At 42.9% G+C, this 24647-nt stretch overlaps 1 protein-coding gene across 1 annotated transcript in view; it reads left to right on the forward strand.

Moving 5' to 3' along the window:
* Positions 1-24647, forward strand: part of gramd1bb (GRAM domain containing 1Bb) — a gene marked incomplete at both ends in the record, with an annotated part of 238915 nt that overhangs the window by 172894 nt on the left and 41374 nt on the right. Inside the window, 5 exon segments of the mRNA XM_084319952.1 lie at positions 10258-10468; positions 14899-14919; positions 16685-16708; positions 22077-22097; positions 23445-23468. Of these exon segments, the coding sequence (XP_084176078.1) occupies positions 10258-10468; positions 14899-14919; positions 16685-16708; positions 22077-22097; positions 23445-23468 (301 nt within the window).

The raw sequence follows: 24647 nt of genomic DNA on the forward strand, positions 1-24647 counted from the left end.
GAGGGCTTTATTTGAAAAAATTCAAATTGCAAACCCAGATTTGTTTTGGCAGTCTGAGAGCTGTATGTTGAGTTGTTTTTTTGTGGAGGACATCTTCGGTTTTGCAGGATTTTTGGAGAAGGCATGGCACCTGAGACAAAACACACTGTATCCTATATAATTGTATTTGAATTCACCTTGTTTTTCTGTTTTTCTGTTTATTTACATTGAGTACAGCTTGTGTTATATTACGTTTTATTGTATTTTCTTGTATTTTTCTTTTTTTATGGCCATCTTGGTCTATGTCATTTGTTAAGTAATTGGTAAAGTATATTATTATATACTTATTGTTATGTGTCTTGTAAGCCCATATGGGCTGGGCATACATCTGTATGTAAGACACGAAAATAAAAAATATCAAATCAAATCAAATCATGTAGGGGCCAGTTTCTAATTGCAGTCTCCCATAGGTGTTCTTTGAGAGTGTTTTTGAAAGTGGGTAGTGATTCACATTCCTTTACAGCTTTGGGTAGGGCGTTCCACATTGATGTGGCATAATTGCTAAACGTGTTTAGTCCCTTGTTTGAGCCAAATCTGGGTTTAACATGAATTGTGGAGCTCCCTCTGGTGTTGTGATCGTGGTATTCACTGACCTTTGGGAAGTATTTTGACATGTACATGGGTACCTTGGTCGTGTAGTGTATCTTGTAGACCAGGCCCATTGCAAGTTGCTGTACTCTGTCGTCTACTCTAAGCCATCCTAGGTTGTCAAAGTGGGCAGGGGTGAGGTGGGTTCTAGAAGTCAGGTGAAGCAGTAGTCTGACTAGTTTGTTTTGAGATGTTTGTAATTTGGTTTTTAGTGCCTTTGAGGTGCTTTGGTTTTGATTGATTGATTGAATTGATTGATTGATTGAAAACTTTATTAACAGATTGCAGAATGGGTACAATACAGTACAGCTCAATACACACAATTGTTAAGGGGATGCAGACCAGAGAAAGACTTTCGTCTTGTTTACATCAGGGTCCCCCATTTTCAATTCATCAGGACATATATGACATACATGACATACAGATAGTCAGTACTGCTACATCTATACATTTATGACATACCAGATTTGCAAATACAGTACTGTTTGTGATACAGAAGGAGTCAAGAAAGGGGAGTATATACATTTGACGTAGAAACTGTACATTGGAGGAGGTTGGGTGGGGGGGGTTGGGTACATTGGGATATTGACAACCATATTGGGTAATTTACATTGGAGGTGGTTGGGGGGGGGGGGCACACTGTATAAACAAGCAAAACTGTACATTGAGGGGGGGGGAGGAGACACTGTACAAACAAACAAAATTGTACATTGGACTATTGACAAAACCATACTAGGTAAATTACTGTACATTGGAGGGGGTTGGGTTAGGATATTTACAGGGGCCAGTGTTGAATTGCAGTCTCCCGTAGGTGTCCCTTGAGAGAGGTTTTGAAAGTGGGTAGTGATCCACATTCCTTTACAGCTTTGGGTAGGGCGTTCCACATTGATGTGGCATAATTGCGAAATGTGTTTAGTCCCTTATTTGAGCCGAATCTGGGTTTAACATGATTTGTGGAGCTCCCTCTGGTGTTGTGATCGTGGTATTCACTAACCTTTGGGAAGTATTTTGACATGTACATGGGTACCTTGGTCGTGTAGTGTATCTTGTAGACCAGGCCCATTGCAAGTTGCTGTACTCTGTCGTCTACTCTAAGCCATCCTAGGTTGTCAAAGTGGGCAGGGGTGAGGTGGGTTCTAGGAGTAAGGTCAAGCAGTAGTCTGACCAGTTTGTTTTGAGATGTTTGTAATTTTGTTTTTAGCGCCTTTGAGGTGCTTTGGTACCATGAGGTGCAAGCATAGTCGTAGTACCCCTGAATGAGTGCTCCTGCCAGAGTCTTCAGGGTATTCTTGTTTACCAGAGAGGAGATCCGGTACAAGAATCGAGTTCGTTGGTTGACTTTTTTTATTACATTGGATGCCATTTTGTCACAGGAGAGATTAGCCTCTAGGATGGAACCCAGGTAGGTAATTTCATCTTTCCTTGTGACAATATTGTCACCCACTGTAACTGAGAAGCCGTCGGTCTTGCTGAGTTTGTTATTTGAACCGAAGAGAATGGACTCCGTTTTGCCCATGTGTAATGATAGTTTGTTATCAGCGAGCCATATGCAGATTCTGCCTAGTTCCGAGCTGAGGGTTTTTTCAACCTGTAACTTGTTCTTGTCAGAGACCAGCAGGGCTGAGTCGTCCGCAAACAGGAACAAGTTGCAGTCACAAGCTGACGACATGTCATTTGCATAAATTAGGAACAGTAGCGGTCCTAGTATGCTTCCTAGTATGCTTGGTACCATGAGGTGCAAGCATAGTCGTAGTACCCTTGAATGAGTGCTCCTGCCAGAGTCTTCAGTATCTGTTAAGTATCTATAGCAGATTAGCTGTTAAGTTAATGAGCTCCTGTGTGACAACTTCCTTCCCTTAATGTCCATTTTACTTTGTAGCAAATGCCTGTGTCAAGCTAGCAACAACAATGAGACTTCCAGTCAGAATTGTTCTAAATAAAAGATGCAACATAATGCGTCTTTTCAGCTTTTTTTTGACGATAATATCACTTATTGTTTTTTTTTTTAAAGCAGTATTGTCATTCGTGGGGAATTTAAAGGGGTCATATTTTGCTTTATTTTTCACTATTTGGGCAATTTTACACAATTCCTGTGAGTCTATGGAACACATCTGTATGTTTTTTTTCAATAAAATTCATTGTTATGTATTGTATTAAGTACTTTTGTGCACCACTTTCTGCCCTTGCAAAGTCCAAGCTGTTTTTGGCTGGGCTCCGCCCATACTCATAATGCGCTTTGAGTGACAGTCACCCACCTGCACTGGCAGATACCTTTGGTAGAGAGAGAGAGAGAGAGAGAGAGAGAGAGAGAGAGAGAGAGAGAGAGAGAGAGAGAGAGAGAGAGAGAGAGAGAGAGAGAAGCTTGCGAGGCGTAAGCAGCCTGACCAATTTGTGTGTGCGTGTCTCTGTGTGTTTTATGTGTGTGTGTGCTGACGCATGGTTCTGTGGGACTAATTAATTTCGCCGCAGGGGGGCATATACCTCCGTGAATATTATTGCACGGATCGGAATAGACGCACGCATGGAAGCGTGCGCTATGATATTTTGCAACAAGTTTACAGTGATACAGTGAGTGCTCTCTTGACAGAGAGAGAGAGACATAAGTCCCCTCTCTCTCAATGCAGTGCTCTCCGAGACTCGCACCGTATGAGCCTCTCTCTCCCTCTCTCTATCTGTCTCTCTCTCTCTCTCTCTCTCTCTCTCCCTCTCTTTTGAGGAAGTGCTGACTGACAGGGAAACCGCTTCCACATTATTTCCACTCGCTCCGTTTTGATCATAATTTCAGCATGTCACAGTTGATTGTGGGCGGGCGGTGGCAGATCAGCGCCTTCCTATGTAGGAGAGCGAGTCAATTCTGAATGGCTTGGTTCAGTGGGGGAGGTTCTTGTCTGAGCTGAACTGAAGAAACGGGACTGGCTAGAGATTTCACATCTAGTCAGTGTTGGTACAACCCCACATTGCTAGAAAACAATGCAAACCACTGAAAAAGGCCATTTATAAGATAGTGGACCTTTAATTGGAAGATGGAAAATAAGATCTTTGGAATTGTATTAGGTCATTGTGATTTAGATTTTCATTAGGTCATTGTGAATTAGAATTGATGTTTTACAATCATTTTACAATCCAGTGTTTACAATCATTACCAACATAGGGAAAGAAATTATTAAAAGAAAGTTATTAAACTAGAGCATGAAATCAATATCATTCCAGTTTGTTTTATGTTCCGTGGTGAGGCTGCCCATTTGTTTTATGTTTTGGTTACGGCGAGCATGCATTCAGTATGCATCTGCACGTGTGTGTGTGTGTGTGTGTGTGTGTGTGTGTGTGTGTTGTAAATACCATTATTAATGTAGTAGGAGTTAGACAATATTGGCTTTCACCTCTGATGGGCAGTCAGGCGTTGAGGCAGATACAATGTTTTCTGTACCCATAAGATGTCCTCGGAAGCATATTGAATCCCATTAGCCCTTGAATTCATATGAATCCTTGATCTTGGGCGGCTACGTGGCGTAGTGGGCAAGGCGCTCGCCACGAATGACGGAGACGCTGGGCTTGCCTGTTCGAGCCCAGCGCTCCACATTGCTTTCAGTTTAGCTGGTCGTTCATACTAATACACATTGGCCGTATTAGGGGGTGGGAAACTGATGGGTGGGGATCGGGCGTTGTGGACAGCGACTCCCACAGGTCGGTTGGTGCGCCTGCGCAGTAGAATCAGGAAGTGTCGGGGGCAGCGTGAGCCTCCCACGCTTTACTCCTCGCCACTGAGAGATCGAGCTGCGCAGGTGAAAAGATGCGACTGCTGTTACCTCAAGTACCGGAGGGGACTTGTGCTATGTATGACTTAGTCCACATTGCAGCCGGCTTGTGGGAGGCAAGAAACAGCGTTCGTGACAGGGGAGTGTTGAATTGGATGATACGAAATTGGGATGGGAGAAAATATAGAAAATGGGAGAAAAAGTGGATCCAAAAAAAATTAATCCTTGATCTTTGGATTCAAATGAAGTTTGAATGTCCATGTTTTTCCGGCTTTGTAGTTCGGAACGCATGTAGGTCAGAGGTGACGCGTTTCCCACCTCCAACTTAAACGAATGCAGCCATAAACGGCCATAGACAAATGCAGCATTACTACAGTAGGCAAATTAGTTCCAACCTTCTCTCAAAGAGAAAGGGAGAGTGCACACACCACATGCACTAAATCTCTCCTCCAATCCGCTGTCATTGTACAAGTCTCAATGCCAAGTACACTGTGTACAATGCAGTCATAATGAGCGTCCGGCTGCTTCACACCCACTGTATTTCAGCACATGTGATTACCGCACGTCACAGGTGCTAATCAGGAAGATGCATGTGAACAGACCCATAATGTCCCAGCGCTCTGTCACTCATCCCCTTGCATTAGCAGGACGAGAAGGCTGTGTGGTTCCGTGGCTGTTTCATGTCAGCCTGCACCTGGCTGAGCAGACCCGTGACCAGGCCATCTGCACTACGTGTGTGTGGAGGCCTGGGCCGCGTGGAAACAAAAGACATATCTGATGGAGGCCATCGTGAACGTCAAGGTGTTTTCAACACAATAGAGACTATACCTTATATAATCTCATAATGGAGCGAGTGTCGCACCTCATTTGCTTTTTCTTTGAGATGTTTATCTGAAGGCAGCACCTTAGCCTCTGGTGCACAAAGCACAATATTCCCTGGTTCAGGAGGTAGAGCAGTCGTTTGGCAATCCGGAGGTTCCCGGTTCGATTCCCACTCCTCCCGGGCAGCATGTTGATGTGTCCTTGAGCAAGACCTTGACACCTTGCATGGTTGCCTCCGCCGTCGGTGTGTGAATGTGTGAATGAATGAACAAATTGTGAAGTGCTTTGGATAAAAGCGCTATATAAAAAAGCAGCCATTTACCATTAAAAAAAATTATATTGTCATATTTTTGGAAGGACTGTTTTACATGTGGATATGTAATATATCACTATACATCCGATCAGTGTTCACCATATTAGACTGCATGGTAATGGGATCTGTGGTTCAGTATCACACTGATCTGTGGTTCAGTATCACACTGATCTGTGGTTCAGTATCACACTGATCTCTGTGGTTCAGTATCACACTGATCTGTGGTTCAGTATCACACTGATCTGTGGTTCAGTATCACACTGATCTCTGTGGTTCAGTATGAAACTGATCTGTGGTTTGATAATTACTTAGACAATTGTGTATCACAGTTCAATATATGAAAAAAGGCCCAATACAATAACACAGATTGACAATAAACAATATTTATATAAGTTGTCATCTTGAACTTGAGCATGATTGATTCAGTACCCTAAGTTGCATTGAAGTGCCGGCTGTAACACTGGAGCAATACAATTGATGGTCATGGAGGACGGCCATTGGCTGGACATGACGTAATGGGTTGCATAACGGCATGTCAAGTAACCGGGCCTGGCGGGCGCACTGTCGCTCAGATCACTTACAGAGGCTTTTGTTAGCCTCCGTCATTGTGAGGAGTCTGCTCCTTGGCGAGCTACTGATGTGTGTGCGTGTGTGTGTGCGTGCGTGTGCGTGTGCGCGTGTGCGTGCGTGCGTCTATTGGAAACAGGCTACCTGATAGGAGCTCTGGTACCAGAGAGATGGATGGACAGCAGTTATCTTAGAGAACATTCCTTGCCACTTATCCAAAGTGGTATTAATGAAGGTCACTTCCCATTGTACATTAGCATGCACCAGAATATGTTGTTTTGTTTGAGGATTAAGGATTGCAATGGAACAGTAGGATTAGAATATAACATGTATCATTATATTCTGCTCCATGACAGTAACAGTTATTCTGACATAACATTATGCCCTTTTCGCCAATGTATTAACCCTTTCATGTGGCGTGTTTTTAGAATTTTACCATTCTATAGTGGCCAGTAGCGATTGTTGACATCATCATTAGAATGTTCAGTTCCCTACATTCTAATCTCATTATGTGTGATTGTACACTTGAAAGGGATATAATTGTATCCTTGTTCTGTCTCCAATGGTGGTTTCCATGGTTTCTGCTGTGTGGTTGATGATTACCGTTGTTCTTTTTTAAGTTAAACAAAATCCTGGATAAAACTGAAGAACTGAAAATAAAGTATTTCAAAAGCAAATTTTTTTTTTTTATAAAATAAGAAATCCTGGATTATCATAAGGTCAGGTGTGAAGTGATTTATAATTCTAAATAAATATGCTACTCTATTTTTGACCTTGATGTGTCTCACCACCTTGCTGGTTTCTCTGGCTGTTATTGTGTCCTCCCAGTATTAGCCAGGGTTCTTAGATAACAAGGGTTTGCTCACTGATGCTTGACATACAACCACTGTCGAATTTACTAGGACCAGCGTTCTAAAGGTTTCATTAATTTAAATTGAATCCCGGTCATGGCGCTATCCTGTGGACTCTGAATTTCCACAATGTTGTCAAGGAATTTATTTTAACTTTTTCTAAAGACCTTGGTATTAGCTTAGCCTAGCTACTGCTAGTTCTCATTACCAAGGTTGGCATGTGGTGCTCCAAGCTGTCTTTTATATCAGACTTTACCCAACCTGTGATTTTAATATGGGGCGACAGTGGTTCAGGAGGTAGAGCGGTCGTCTGGTAATCAGAAGGTTCCCAGTTAACACTTAACCCCTAACTGCTCCCAATGATGAGCTGGTTGGCACCTTGCGTAGTTGCCTCCGCTGTCGGTGTGTGAATGTGAGGCATAAGTTGTGAAGCGCTTTGGATAAAAGCTGTTATATAAATGCAATCCATTTAATATGGGGTCCTTTGAGTTCCTATAAAAACAAAATGGCTAATGATATTATTTTGAATTGAATAATTAGCATCAAACATCTTTTGGACTTCTCAAGACAGAAATCCATATGCTAGATTTCCACAACTACCGTAATTCCTCTAATAGTAACCGGGTCTCAAATACAAGCCGGGTCTCTATTAATGGCCGGGTGCGCTCTTGAGCTAAGCAATTATAAGCCGGCCTCCTAATACAAGCCGGGTTACTAATATACTGAGCTGCATACTGAGCTAGTTACTTGATTTCACTTTGAAAACGTTGAAATGACCAGTGACCACCTGTAATTGCACTGTTTACTATTTCATACAGTACTTGGTTTCAATAAATGAACCCAGTACATTTTACTGGGTTCAAACTGACACAAAATGTTGATTTATTCATTATGATCCGTTTGAAAATTTGAAATATAGGCCTCCCTCTTATACAGGCCTCCTCCTAATACAAGCCTGGTACCCGCTACAGTTGAAACAAATACAAGCCGGGGTTACTATTAGAGGAATTACGGTACGTTTCTGCCCTGTTGTGAAATGAAACCTTGTAGGAAATAGGAATACTATAAACATTGGGGACAACACGGCCACGCGATATTCAAGGATTTGAAATGTTGGGGTCCCAGGACTATTCTGACTTTTAATATGCCGGCCAAGAAGGGGTTGGAACCCCTGTTTGACGTGCTGCTGCTTCTGTAATGTCGTAATGTACAGAAGGCATATCGCAGGCTTTGGAAGCTGACGTTCACATTTCTGGGGCAAGCCTCCACATAATAGAGAATCACTCCAGTTGACTCACTGTGTGGCTGCGTTGACAGGAGGGGTTCTGGGTTCAAAGGTTTGATTTTGATTTTATTACGGATCCCCATTAGCTGGTGCCATGGCAACCAGCTAGTCTTCCTGGGGTCCACACAAAAAAACATGCAAAAACAATTATTGCAAAACAGAATTATTAAAAGTCAGTACTCAACACACAATGCACAATGAAACTAACAATTAAGATGGCTAAAATTACATGCAAGCAAAGAAACAGAAAACAAAAAAACAAAACAAAATACTTTACAGTGTTAAATACAATTTAAGATTGTTTTTAAAAGTGAATCTTTTTAAGAATTGCTTTCAGAATGCTCATCAATGTTACTAAAACATCAATTTCACCATACCTTTAAAAAGAAAGAAAACACACAAAGTAAACAGAAGACGTTTTGGATAACATGGCTGCAGCTACACTCATGCATGACATACCGTAATTCCTCTAATAGTAACCCCGGCTTGTATTTGTTTCAACTGTAGCGGGTACCAGGCTTGTATTAGGAGGAGGCCTGTATAAGAGGGAGGCCTATATTTCAAATTTTCAAACGGATCATAATGAATAAATCAACATTTTGTGTCAGTTTGAACCCAGTAAAATGTACTGGGTTCATTTATTGAAACCAAGTACTGTATGAAATAGTAAACAGTGCAATTACAGGTGGTCACTGGTCATTTCAACGTTTTCAAAGTGAAATCAAGTAACTAGCTCAGTATGCAGCTCAGTATATTAGTAACCCGGCTTGTATTAGGAGGCCGGCTTATAATTGCTTAGCTCAAGAGCGCACCCGGCCATTAATAGAGACCCGGCTTGTATTTGAGACCCGGTTACTATTAGAGGAATTACGGTATATTAATTTTCTTCCGGATTATGGCTCCTTTAAGTTTCTTTTTTAAACTGTCCTTGTTTTCCGTCCGTATGATATGTAATGGGATCCTATTCCAGTATGTTATGGCTCTATACATTGCCGTTTTCTTTAGAGCGTTGGTTCTAGGCAGAGGTAGGGTAAAGCGACTACTTGAAGCATGTCTGGTATTATGGTCATGTCTATCATTGGTGGATAAAAGCATAGAATACACTTGAGTGGGTTTACCCAAGGTACAAATGTTCTTTAAAAACCTAATCAAACTGCATGCTAGTCTCTCGTCCACCCTCATCCACGACAGTCTAGCATGCATTCCCTCCACACTATTCCTTATAGAGCAGTGAAGAGTGAGTCGGGCAGCTCTATTTTGAGTGAGCTGGAGTTTACTAAGCTCTTGCTTTGACGCGCTAGACCAAATTGCTGGGCAGTAGTCAAGATGGGACAAGTCTAAAGATTGTACTACCATTTTAATTGTTGTATTCGTTAGGAGGTAGGCATTTATTCTTATTATGGAGATGTTTCTACTCATCCTGGTAACCATGTTATTAATCTGGGTAGACCAAAGTAGTGCCTCGTCAATAGTTACACCCAACAATTTGGCCTCCTTCACTTGTTCAATACCAGCGTCTTGTAATGAGAGACTCAGTCTAGGTGGCTGGGACACAGAAGATCTCACGACCACCATGGGAGAAACCTCCACCCTTCTTTCTCTCCCATCCTTCCTCCATTTTTTTTATGTTTTAGCTATTTCTCTATCCAGTCGGATAGAAGTGGTCCTCCAAAGATGGCAGCCAGACTCCGTAGCAACCCATATCAACCGTCTAACTGCCTGAGCTTGATAGGGCAGTGGTGCTTTAGTGTCCATCACATGGCCTGTAGCCTACGTAGATAAGTCCTTTACTACTTAAGCAACTTAACCAGGCTGATATATTTGTTTGCTATGACACACTTGAAGGATAACATGGGAAAATAAAAGACAGCATCTTAACATGAACGTACATATGAATTAATAGCTCTCTCTCTCTCTCTCTCTCTCTCTCTCTCTCTCTCTCTCTCTCTCTCTCTCTCTCTCTCTCTCTCTCTCTCTCTCTCTCTCTCTCTCTCTCTCTCTCTCTCTCTCTCTCTCTCTCTCTCTCTCTCTCTCTAGCACTGCCAGTAATTCGAACAGGAGCACACCCGCCTGCTCGCCGGTCCTGCGCAAACGTTCTCGCTCGCCCACACCCCAGAGCCAGGAGTGTGAGAACATGGTGGAGAAGAGTTCGGACCACTCCTCTGACAAGTCCCCCTCCACCCCAGAGCAGGTGGTGCATCGCACCTACTCCGTGCAGTCGGCGCGCAGCGGGGGCAAGAACTCCAAGGTGAGGGGGGCAGAGGGTACCACTACCTGCTGTAGCCTCTCTGACCCGCTGGCTCAGAGAGGCTCTTAGGAGAGGTCCACCCGCATGGATTAAGATCAGGCCTAGTCTGGAAATATAATGTATATATATATATATATATATATATATATATGATATGTTGATAAATATAACCTCACCTGTTTCAAGTAATCACACAGCACATCTTAACAGTTAGCACTTGTGCATAATATACAACAATATGTCAACAATACATACAATATGTCGCCCATACAATGTCAAATCTTGAAAGCATTAAACAATCATACACTTGTACGCTAAAGAGCATAGTAAATCAAAGGGGTTCAAATGAAAAAAATGTATTTCAACTATCAATGGTGATCATGTGTGATGTAACGGATTGATAGGATATACAAAGCCCCTGTTATCATTATGTGTATATATTGAATGTAAGAAAACAAACTTGTTATAAGTGCTGTTTTTATATAAAGTAGTCATAAGACAGCAGTGAAATGGAATGGTGTTAGCGGGCAGCTCTGTGCTTTTCTGTGCCATTTCATGGTGATTTCTACCCTCCTTCATACCTCAGCATCAGCCCCACATATTGACATTATAGACTCAGAATACAGAATAGACCTTTTCTAACACTAAATGGGCCCCAAGTTTATTTCCAGTGTTTGCTAATACAACACACCCCTAGGTGGTTCTGTCTCTACGTCTGTTACATCCTCTTTACAGGGATGGCTAGTGTGACGTCACAAATTACTTCCGTGTCCACTAGCATGTTTAGTCTAATGCGGCCAATGTAAACAGCAATGGCTACAGCCCAGGAACCGGTCACCCTTATTACTGTGACATCCTACTTCGCTGACTTCTGTGAAAAAGGGTCGCAACTCGTATAACTAAAACATTTATTGTAATGGAGGAAAGAGGTAGTAAGAGACTGTTTTGTTGACATAATTTCTATTGCTGCAACACGGGACACAGCACTGCACCATTTTACTGCCTTTGGATATCCGGTCTGGAAGCAACAGGACACGGAAGTGGCGTTTTGGAATATGATGACATAGCGCCTAGCCATCCCTATACAACACACCCCTACGTGGTGCTGTCTGTTACATCCTCTTAGGGCAGAAATGTTTGACAGTGGGATACAAATGGAACGTCGTCCAACTGTCTGCGTAGGAGAATGCTAATACAATAGCTGACAGGAAATACACTTGTGCCCAAGCTGTTCCCTTAGCAACGGAATCCTTCTGAAAAGGTCTATAGATACAGAGGAGATTTATAGTACAGTAGAAAACTGACACACAAGTGACACGATCAGCCGATCATAGTCTGAATTAGACCTGATCCTTGTCCTTGATACAGATCTTCAGAACTACATCTTAGCATAATTGGTGCAGTTGGTGAACAGTCTCTGCTGTTGCCGGCCGATCTTAGACTGTTAACACTTTGAGTGCCACGGGTCCGGTGCCCCGGAACCCCGTTGCGTGCCAACACCCACTTCAATGATAGAGCTCTCATATTTGCGAACGCATAAACTATATCTTAAATTATGGCCGTAATTTATGTGTATAATATGGCCGTCGCTTATCAATGACTTGTTTGCAGTCAACATTGTCCAAACGGATTGTTTTTTAATCGGTTCATTTCCGTTTTATACCATTTTGAAAAACGCTCGTTTCTTGAAAGTTTCAGAAAATGTCTGAAGATTCTGTGATAATCGCCCTTTACTGGAATATACTGGAATACACAAAAAACATTGTCATTTTTCGGCCTATTTATGAATAGTTTTCAAATAAACGCTAGATTATCGATAGTATATGTGTACTTATGCACGCTATAGAAGCGGGCTGAAAATCGATTATCCATTTCCTGATCAGCACACACATACACACGCACACACACACACATATAACGTTGATATATCTGTGAAAAAAGCTCTGATTATCCCAAGACTGGTAAAATAGATTCCTTACCTCAGATCAGATGTTCTCCAAAAAGATTATTCCAATTCCTGATCGCCATTCCAAATATCGATCGCGTTTATTGATCCAACGCTGGGTACTGGAAACACACATTCTCCGCTGTTCTGCGGCTCGGCAATGACTTCGATCGTCTCGGGTTACTTGTCTGAAGTAAAATGTGGAAGCAGGATTTTTTTTTTTCATGCGTTTCATTCAATCCAATCCAAAGGGGTGCAGTACCATCCGGAGAGACGATAGGGGGCGGTATTTCCCCAATGGAGCTCAGAGAGAGTTCCAGTGGTAACGTGAGGCTAGATTGATGAAATAGGAATGGAAATCTATAATAAAAAAAAAAGAAAATCAAAAACGAGATCTCTCGTCTCTCTGGCACTGAACGGTTGGCATGAACTAACGAGAAATCTCGTCGTTGGCACTCAAAGTGTTAAGGACGGCGTCCACGCAGCTGCCCAACACTTTTGTTGATGATGAACCCCGATCAGGAACGGTTTCATGTTATTGTCACTCCCATAGGCTGCTTTCTGACAGTCTAAATGATCTATGTGATCGTTATCTAAAAATGTGTCCCATGTGTTTCCTCCCTCATAGACTAGATGAGGAAAGAAAGGTTATTGGACTGTTGGAACACAGCCTATGTTCCCATCCCATCCTATCAAAGCGACAGGGCAGTCATTGTAGATTTCACGTCCGTTCATTCAGTCAGTCAGCCAGCCAGTCAGCCAGCCATCTGCATCCCATGAAAGATCTGAGTCCCTCTGACTCCTTAGTGATCTTGTCCAGCAGGAAGGCCAGACCAGGCTAGCCAGGACATACTCATTATTCATTGTCACTCGGTTAAAATTGCACATTATTTTTGCCACTGGAAATTATTTGCCAGTGAGGCTGTAGTCTGACTGTAGTCTGACTGTAGTCTGACTGTAGTCTGACTGTAGTCTGGCTGTAGTCTGGCTGTAGTATGGCTTTAGTCCGGCTGTAGTCTGGCTGTAGTATGGCTGTAGTCTGACTGTAGTATGGCTTTAGTCCGGCTGTAGTCTGACTAGTATGGCTGTAGTCTGGCTGTAGTCTGACTGTAGTATGGCTGTAGTCTGGCTGTAGTCTGGCTGTAGTCTGGCTGTAGTCTGACTGTAGTCTGGCTGGTTGGGAGATCTTTATCCCGGTATTTTCTTTCTTAGTTTTGACGGTATAACAGTATTTGACAGTATTTAGTTTTCCAGTACAAATTACAATGTACATTTATGTAATATAATTGTCATTGTGCTATTTTATTAAATGTGTTTTTTCATCAAACTTCGTCAAATCTCATCCAATTCTCAAACAAATACAAATTATCTTTTTATATGAACTGTTTTAAATAAATAAAAATAGTATATTTTTGACTGGTATTGGGGGGAAAAAACAGCCTGAGGCCCTATAGTATCAAAAAGTAACATTGATTTTCTTACTTTTTTCTTACTGATTTTCTTACCCCATGTTCTTGATATGTTAACTTGACCCCTGGCCCTGGAAAGCAGCGGTTGGCCCCTGGTGTTGGTTTCCTCTCAGGTGGTAGTCTGACTCGTCAGTATCGCACCCCAAAGGGTGAAGTAGCAGGAATGGAATAGGATCTTTCGACCTTTCAGGCATCTCCAGAAGCACAATGAGTAAATAAAAAATAAAAGAAATCTAAAAAAAAAAGACAGACAAGATGATGTAACATAAAGAGAATGAGAGTAACTAGTAGGAACGTATGCGTAATATGGTATATCTAATAATACTGTAGATCGTGTTTATGGTGCACCAAAAAAGTAATTTTCTTTTGTTAGATCTCAACCTTTCTTTTGCCCCCTCACTCACTCACTCACTCACTCACTCACTCACTCACTCACTCACTCACTCACTCACTCACTCACTCACTCACTCACTCACTCACTCACTCACTCACTCACTCACTCACTCACTCACTCACACACTAATAATAATAATAATAATGACTTGGATTTATATAGCGCTCTTCACTGACCCAGAGCGCTTCACAGAGTCCATTATTCGTTCATACACAGTCATACCGGTGGTGGTAAGCTACAATTGCAGCCAGAGCTAACTCACTCCCTCACTCACTCACTCACTCACTCATTCACTCACTCACTCACTCACGCACTCACTCACTCACTCACTCACTCACTCACTCACTCACTCACTCCTTGATGGTACCAGTTTTTTTCCTCATTTGTGTGTTTATTATTTATCTGCGTTACACAGAGTGTCTGCCTTCTCTCTTAATTTCGCCTGCTGCTGCTGCTCTTACTGCTGTTACTGCTGTTGCTGCTCTGTGCCATATGACAATGTCTGTGATATGATACTGACTGTTTCAATTCTTCTTTTGGTTCCTTCTGCTGTTGTTGATTCTTGCAGTTTTGTTTGTTTTTCTATCTGATTTTCTTTGTTCTTCTCCTGATTGCATGCTAGTCTCACAAGCGACTTTCCAAAGTAAGCATTACTCTTTTTCTGTTCTTTACACCTCTCTGCCCCCCCACCCCTCCCCACCTTAACCCATGTCCTGTGGCATGTCTTGTGAGCTGCTATGTCGCCCAGACCCTCCACCCCCACCCCACCCACCAAGAAAGCTTTATTCCTGCCTGGTAACCCCCCTCCACCCACACACACATTCACACGCACACATACATAGATACACACCCCACACCTCACCCACCGCCACGGTCTCCATCATTTCCATCTGCGCCCACACCCCTGGCAGATGTCGTTATACCCCTCTCTATGGCCCCTCCTCCTGACATCCTGCCCGCTCCTCACCCCGTCCTCACAAGTCCTCCCTCATGCCCTGCTCTCTCCTCCTGCCGGGCTGCAAGCTTCACCTCCTCCTTTCATTCTCTCTGCGTTGGCCTGTGTTCTCCTCCTCTTCTTCATTCCCCATATTTTATTAAAAAAAAAAATGTAAATACTCCTGTCAAACCTTGTACTGTACATCATGCCCCATTGATACGTGAGCACGTCCATGCCTGTGATGCTGGGTGCCTGACTGTAGAGGAGGAGATTCTTAAAATCCTCTGCATCTCACTCAACTCCATACCTGCATCATTATTTGATCAGCTTCTCTCTCTCTCTCTCTCTCTCTACAAGAGAAAATCCCTCTGTCGCACCAAGAGCCCAAAATATCTCTCTCCTCATGTAGCTGCTTCTACAGACACTGATGTGTCACGTTTCAGAAGTGGAGCATGACCCGTACGGCCGCACAGCGTCCCAATCCCCTGTTGTTCTTATCTGTCCGACTTAATCCCACGCTGTAAAAGGACTTAAGTACATGGAGTCCTGTTGTTATCCATCTATAGGGTATGTTGGGTCTCTGAAGTGCATGCTGTGTCTAGCTCTGTTGGACAGACAGACAGACAGACAGACAGACAGACAGACAGACAGACAGACAGACAGACAGACAGACAGACAGACAGACAGACAGACAGACAGACAGACAGACAGAGGAGAGGACAGCACAGACAGACAAGCAGAGGAGAGGACAGACAGACAAGTAGAGGAGAGGACAGACAGACAGACAAGCAGAGGAGAGGACAGACAGACAAGTAGAGGAGAGGACAGACAAGACAGACAGACAGACAGAGGAGAGGACAGAAGTAGAGGAGAGGACAGACAGATAGACAAGTAGAGGAGAGGACAGACAGACAGACAGACAGACAGACAGACAGACAGACAGACAGACAGACAGACAGACAGACAGACAGACAGACAGACAGACAGACAGACAAGCAGAGGAGAGGACACATGACCCCAGTCGCCATGTGCGGTCGTCCAGGCAACGTGAGCTCTGTCACCCTAGCCCTAATGCAATCCAAATAATAAAATGCCAAGCAGCAAGAGGGCCACCCTGCCTCACTACAGAAAGGACCCAGCCGTTCCACACCAAGCAGTCACTCCAGTGACGTTAGTTTGCCATGAATCAATGTGGTTTTATGTAACATCGACGTTGAGCATCATTGACAGTAGCCAGCTCATGACCAATATAGAAACCACTATATTTATCCAACACAAATTGTGACAGTCAATGTAGGTGCCTGCAAGAAGCAAGAACGCACTGTTTCTTTGATGAGGTCTCATAAGCCATTGAGGTAGTTAATAAACCACTGGTTCCTAGCTGGTCTTTTTTCTCTTTTGCTTTCTCTCTCACTTTCCATGTTGCTGACTTTTGTTAACTCTTCATTTTCTCTTAAAATTTTCTTTTCAGTATGACAGACTAAACCTGATTAAAGTAAGCATTTATTTTTGTTTCCATCTGACCCGTTGACCTCCCTTAGCTCAGTTTGGCCACTGACCCAGTGACTCGTCCTCCTTCTCCTCTGTAGCTGTGTTGGAGTTCACTATTTACAACCCCGTCCTCTCCCTTCCTCCTCGTCCTCCTCTGTAAAAGTGTAAAGAAACGGCAGTTAAAGGTGCACTAGGTCGTTTTGGGAGAGACATCTGACAATTCAAAAGTGAAAAATAATTATTGTATATTATATTTCATAACCGGATCAACAAGCCATGGAACACCGTTTGAAGCTAGAAAAGTACTTTTTCACTGGGCCTGCGATTTTGTTCACAAACGTTCAAATGAGTATCTCCTAGGCTTACGTTTGGTTCACAGTGCCTGCCTAGTGATTCTTTTTGTTTTGAATTAGGATTCAATTGATTGATTCATTCAAGCCTTCATTTCATCTCAAAAGACCATTGAGAGCAAGCTCTCATTTCCAATTATGTAAAATACAGCATAAAGCAAAGCACATAATACATAGAAAAAAATAAAAGAAAGGGCAATCAAATAAAAACAATTCAAAGCAACTGCAAACTGGGGTGAAATGGTTGGTCATTAAGGATTTAAATTGGCCAAAGGTATTGTGTATGGAGTGTATTGAGTTTTAAGGTACATTGCAGGATGTTCCACATGTCGGGAGCACAGAAGCTACAGTAAAAGCAGATTTCACAATTTCAGTATACACTCTGGGGCCTTACAGTAAGTGGAAGCCAATAATTGGAGTGAGTACGATAAGGTCCAGTCTAATAATTTAGTGATATAAGGGAAAAGAGACAATATTAATATAAATGGTAAATAAGACTGGACCCAGGCTTGAAGATACGAGTTACATGATTATTTTGTTTTGAATTAGGATAACGAATATGTTTATGTTTATTTAGGATCCCCATTAGCTTTTGCACTTGACAAAAGCTATTCTTCCTGGGGTCCGGCACTTACAACAATACAACAATATTCAATACATTACATTATTATCAACATCAACATCAATTACATCATTATCAACATCATTAACAATCTCATCCTCAGTTAAGATGATATTGTACAAGATATTTATTAGTGGGCGGCTGGGTGGCGCAGCGGACATTGCGCTCGTCATCAATGCAAGAGACACCGGGTTCGACTCCGGCTGTCGGCGTTGCCTCCGGCTTGGGCCAGCCGTCATACTAACTCAATTGGCAGAGTTAGCAGGTGGAAGTCGATGGGTGGTAATCTGGACGTTGTGGACCTCCCACACGTTACACCTCGCCAATGAGAGTCCGCGCTGGCAGGTGAAAAGATGTGACAGGCTGCCTCCTCGTGTACCGGAGGGGACGTGTGATGCAAGGCTGCTATCATCCTTACAACCGGCCAGTGGGGGGCATATGCGAGCAACGTTCAAGACAGGGGAGGGGAGAATTGGCACAATGGAATTGGGATGGGAGAAAATAGAAAAAGAGGAGAAAAAGTAGATAAAAAAAATATATTTATTAGTAAAAAGTATTAAAATAAAATAATTAAAATAGAATAAATAGTGCTTCCTGAGCAGCACTCACTGCCATTAACATAAATATAATTAACAGTCAATTGGTTTTCACCGCTATGCCATAAGGGTTCAGTGCATGCTCGTTAGTAGATGGTATTTAAATTTTTTCTTGAAAGTGGTTTTGGATAAGAATTGAATTTGAATAAGAATTACATGTATAAGGATGACATGTATAGTAGATATTTTTCTTTTTTTTACTAATTGCAGGCTCTGCAAATAAACAAACCCTATTCCTCTAAAACTACATGATTTTTACTACATGATGATCAATAGCTGCAACCTTTTATAGGCCACAATGTCAGCCTCCTGAGGGTAAAACCTATGGCCTGTAGAGGGTGTGGACTTTTTTGTGGACCAACCGACAACCAACAGAGTGACCTATAGAGCTGCTGGTCGCAGCTAAAAAGATTCATTGCAGTAGTATTAAAGAGTTATATAAAATAGACAGTTTTTTATTAAATAGGACTATGATTATATATTACAAGAATAAAGACAACAAATTTCATATCACATTGTAATTTGTAAAATACTGAAAATACTGTTATACCGTCAAAACTAAGACACATATTGTGTACTCTTTCTATCTCTCTATTTCTCTGTCTCCCTCTCTCTTTCTCTCTCCCTCTCTGTTACTCTGCCGCATTATATGGAGGAGTTTAATTGCTTTTCATTGATGCAGTTATACAAGCGTGCATCCATCCGTGCACACACACACACACACACACACACACACACACACACACACACACACACACACACACACACACACACACACACACACACACACGCACACACACATACACACAGAAAACATTCTATTACGCCCACTACTGCATATGGTCACTACTCGTAAACAAGAGCTATCACATTAACCTCTTGAGGTCCCATTCACAAGTATACACTTGTTCAAAGTAAAAAAAACTAAATAGGGCATATATTGTATACACACACACACCAAGGAGTTACACACACACACACACACACACACACCAAGGAGTTACACACACACACACACACACACACACACACACACACACACACACACACACACCAAGGAGTTACACACACACACACACACACACACACACACACACACACACCAAGGAGTTACACACACACACACACACACACACACACACACACACCAAGGAGTTACACGCACACACCAAGGAGTTACACACACACACACCAAGGAGTTACACACACACACACACACCAAGGAGTTACACACACACACCTTACGGACGCTCTTAGTTGCCTTACATTAAGTCTATCACGTATCTATGACCTTCAGATCAGATTAGCCTACATTAGCCCCAAGAACATCACAGTTACTGTACAACTGGTGGCTCATAGCTAGCAGACAGATGTACTGTAAGAGTCCCAGCTAGCAGACAGATGTACTGTAAGAGTCCCAGCTAGCAGACAGATGTACTGTAAGAGTCACAGCTAGCTGACAGATGTACTGTAAGAGTCACAGCTAGCAGACAGATGTACTGTAAGAGTCACAGCTAGCAGACAGATGTACTGTAAGAGTCCCAGCTAGCAGACAGATGTACTGTAAGAGTCCCAGCTAGCAGACAGATGTACTGTAAGAGTCCCAGCTAGCTGACAGATGTACTGTAAGAGTCCCAGCTAGCAGACAGATGTACTGTAAGAGTCACAGCTAGCAGACAGAGGGAGAAGTTACAGCTAGCAGACAGAGGGAGAAGTCACAGCTAGCAGACAGAGGGAGAAGTCACAGCTAGCAGACAGAGGGAGAAGTCACAGCTAGCAGACAGAGGGAGAAGTCACAGCTAGCAGACAGAGGGAGAAGTCACAGCTAGCAGACAGAGGGAGAAGTTACAGCTAGCAGACAGAGGGAGAAGTCACAGCTAGCAGACAGAGGGAGAAGTCACAGCTAGCAGACAGAGGGAGAAGTCACAGCTAGCAGACAGAGGGAGAAGTCACAGCTAGCAGACAGAGGGAGAAGTCACAGCTAGCAGACAGAGGGAGAAGTTACAGCTAGCAGACAGAGGGAGAAGTCACAGCTAGCAGACAGAGGGAGAAGTCACAGCTAGCAGACAGAGGGAGAAGTCACAGCTAGCAGACAGAGGGAGAAGTCACAGCTAGCAGACAGAGGGAGAAGTCACAGCTAGCAGACAGAGGGAGAAGTCACAGCTAGCAGACAGAGGGAGAAGTCACAGCTAGCAGACAGAGGGAGAAGTTACAGCTAGCAGACAGAGGGAGAAGTCACAGCTAGCAGACAGAGGGAGAAGTCACAGCTAGCAGACAGAGGGAGAAGTCACAGCTAGCAGACAGAGGGAGAAGTCACAGCTAGCAGACAGAGGGAGAAGTCACAGCTAGCAGACAGAGGGAGAAGTCACAGCTAGCAGACAGAGGGAGAAGTCACAGCTAGCAGACAGAGGGAGAAGTCACAGCTAGCAGACAGAGGGAGAAGTCACAGCTAGCAGACAGACAGAAAGGTCTGACAAACTTCAACAAAAAGAAAAGGTGATTCAAAAGTATTTTAAATAAACACATCGTAAGGAGGATTAGATTTAGTGATATTATTTTGAGACTGTCAAAATGTCTGGCAAGCCAAATCCAAGTTAAATACCCTGTGAAAGTTTCAGACCATTTTCAAATATATTTACTCCCAGGCCTGTGTTCAACTGTGATCTGTATTACATTAATATGGCAAACAGTTGCCTTACTGTGATCTCCAAATTGGACCAAACCTTGCGTGGATGAAGGGCACTAAAACACCACTGCTGTCTTCTTATGTTTCTTTTTATATATTAATTATTTTTGGTACAATTTGCGTACAATAAATGGATGGTGTGTTTGGGTGCAACAACAGGTGTTATTATTTGTATAGAATATCCTCCTATAATCCCACACATATCCATACTTTTATCCTCTCCTCTTTACTCCGCCTTCTGGATGATCCCTTGTATGTTTCCCTTCTGTTAGTCCCATTATTACAATATTATAAAATCATATACACTGGTTAGAGCAGCAAGTCATTTTATATGCCTGAAATATACAGTAGTGCCACCACCACCACAACAACAACAACAACAACAACAACAGTGGGTGAGGCTACAGCCTCCTCTTGTCATAATGATGATGCTGATGATACTAATAATACTGCATCAGTACTGCCCTCTGCTGTTATAGAAGAGTACAGCAACACATCATTGTTCTGCCATGAACTCAGACCAATAAATACGTTTAAGTTTAAGTTCCTGATAATAGTATATATAATTTGAAGCGGGTGCAAATTTAGAAAAAACTAAATGCAGCTTGCTTCTGGCGTTCTCTCCTCGATTCTTCCAAAGTGCTAGTCTGCAGATATGGATTTCAGAAGTTGGAATGTTGAAAAGTAAAGGACTTCTTGCATACTTGGGATAAGTAAAAGAACAGAACGATAATGTTTTTTGTTAAACTTTATTTTTATTTTTTATAATTCATTCAATCATAATTTCCCCAAGAAATCAGAGGTTGAAATTAACTAATTATCTCCCGGAGAGACAGAGCCTGCTATTTATGTTCACTCTAACATAAATAGCATTTGATGGCTGACTGCTGTGCTCCTGGCTGAGTTGAATGAGGAGATTGACCTTCACACCTGTTATAAATAAAACTGTCTGTTGAGATCAGACGACACTCTCTCTCTCTCTGTGTTTTACTGTGTGGTGAGTGAAGCCCTCAGGCCGACTGCTGCCCATGTCATTGACTTACACATGTGTTCTCTCTCTCTTTATCTCCCCCCCCCCCCCCCCCCCCCCCCATTGTCACCTGCATCTGCCCCCACAGAAGAGCCAAAGTTGGTACAACGTAAGTCACACTCTGTTTTTGACGTGTTTTTGTGTGTATACTTGTGTGTTTGACGACGTGCGTGAGTGTGTCTATTTAAATGTGTGGATGTATGCATGTGTGTGCGTGTGTTTACGTGTGTCCTTGCGTGCTTGTGTATGTGTGTGTACAGTATGTGAGTGCACGTGAGTGCTCTGTGGTTGTTTGAAGTGCCCAGGAGTGGTTTGGCGTAGAGTGTTGGTTACGAGGTGAGACCTTCTTGCCCTACAGACCCTGTTAAACCAGCGCTGCACGGGCCACCAAGTCGGTAATGTGGGTCACTGGTCCACCAGGATTAGCCTGACATGTGTAAACAACAGGTGGGGCTTTGAGCTGTAGCAATCTAAGGAGTAGGGTACTGTAGATGTACTGCGCTCGAATATAGATTAGCTACATTCATTAAAGATGTTTATCCCTTCACTGCTACACTATGGGACCAAAGAAGAATTTAATTATAATGATGATAATAATAATAGCAATTTCAGATTTTGCCACAAGGTGGTGTGCTACCCTTGTTTTATAGCCTGTTAGTTATTTTTACTGTTCAGACTTGGGTCAGTCATTGAATGAATCCTTGTTCTGGTCTAGAGAAACAATGGCGATTTGTCAGCAGACATGTTTCAACAAAACCTTCTTTAAGATGATATCAGCCGTCTTTCGTTAAGTCCACTGGGTATTTAAGATAGCTTGATAAAAAGCAGTCCGCTGTTAAGTCCACGGGGTATTTAAGATAGCTTGATAACAGCAGTCTGTTGTTAAGTCCACTGGGTATTTATGTGAGAGTGATAGCGTCCTCTCTTAGTTGATTAGTCGATTAAGTGGTCAGTTTGGTTTAGTTGTTGCTGTTGTTCTTTTAGTTTTTTTCATGCTGAGTATGTAATAGTAAGTAATCTCTGGTAAGCACTACATTCATGGAGGTCCTACTGCATTATGGCAGGTGTGGGAAACACAACTCTACAGATTCAACGATCAAATCAACTAGTTAGTCCGCAAAGTCCTATGACTGTTTGGTCAAGCAATTCCTTCTTTTGAGGAAACAGCCCTAAATTTGTCAGCGGAATAAACTTTTTTTTTTGCAACAAACCCATTTTGAGATGGCTTTAATAAAGAGGTATCTGCTGTTAAGTCAACCAGGTTCTTTGTGCAAGAGTGAGCGATGGCCTTGACACCCCCCCCACCCCCCCCCCCACAAGATCTGGTGTCCTAAATAAAGCGTCTCCGTTGTTGGACTCCTTTCTTTTCATTTGTCCCACATATTTCCTGTGTTTTTTTTTCTCCCTGTCTTTCTTTTACTCCCTGTGTCTGTGTACTTTATCCCTCTCTCCCCAGCATGAAAGACAACACATCCTAAGAGTAAGCATGACTTCTCTCTCTCTCTCTCTCTCTCTCTCTCTCTCTCTCTCTCTCTCTCTCTCTCTCTCTCTCTCTCTCTCTCTCTCTGTGTCTCGGCTTCTTCCTCTTCCTCAGACTGGGTGGATCTCTCTCTCCCACCGGTCTCCCATCCCATCTCATTGACTTCCACTCAGTCTTGTTTCCACCTGATAGCAAAACCACAGAGCAGAACAGGAAGAGGAACATTTATTTAGGCCGGGGATGCACCGCTGTACGTGGCGGGCGACCGGTTATATCAGCAGGCGTGGGCTTTAAAAAGCACCACTGGTATTGGTCAGATTATATTTTCACAGCTGACATCTGAATTGGTATTTCTGAGAGCCTTTTATTGGGAGTGCTCTGCTTACAGTAAATACGAGAGCCACATGATCTATACAGAATAACAACGACAAGGATGTTTGTTTAATAAACTAAACTATATTTCAGTTAATTTCTCCTTTTAATTGACACAGTGTTGTCCTTTATTTGTTACATGGACCACTTGGTTATCTGATCACTATTCTATACAATCAGTATCTACCTCAAAACACCATATCGGTGTATCCCTATCTTAGGCCTATAGACTATAGACTGATATTAGGAGGTTGATATCAGGAAACACTGCAGTGGGGACTTAGGCAAACATTCCACCCAAACCGCCTGTAGAAGAAGCCAGTCTACCTAAAAAGCTGTAGTCATGAGGATAGAATAATTTGTAAGGAACCAATTCCCTGAATGAAAGGATTAGTTTGACGCCGAACGAGGAGGCCACGGTCCCGATTGGCCGCTTGAGACGGTGTGTTGAGGGATTTCAGTTGTAGCCTATAGGAAAGCTGCTCAGTGGGCTATTCTCATACGCAACAGGTGGCAACAAGTCTGCGGTCTTCTTAGTTCACTCTGCACTAAACAAACCCACAAGACCCATCACACCAGTCTCTGTACCAGCCTTGAATGCCTTGGAATGGCGGGAGAATGATGGAGCATGGTGCTTTCTAGTCCGAGCATGCTAGCCTCCTCCAGCCCAAGCCGGACCGGCCACCCATGTCTTCACTGTAACGTTACCGTTGTTGGGCCACACGCTGGTTCAGATATGGCAAACATACGACAGCACGGGAGCATTTGTATTTTAAATGGCGGAGGAATGTTCCGGTGTGTTGGAAA

This window comes from Notolepis coatsorum (genome assembly GCF_963971535.1).
Source record: "Notolepis coatsorum genome assembly, chromosome: 1".
In the NCBI taxonomy this organism is placed as follows: domain Eukaryota; kingdom Metazoa; phylum Chordata; class Actinopteri; order Aulopiformes; family Paralepididae; genus Notolepis; species Notolepis coatsorum.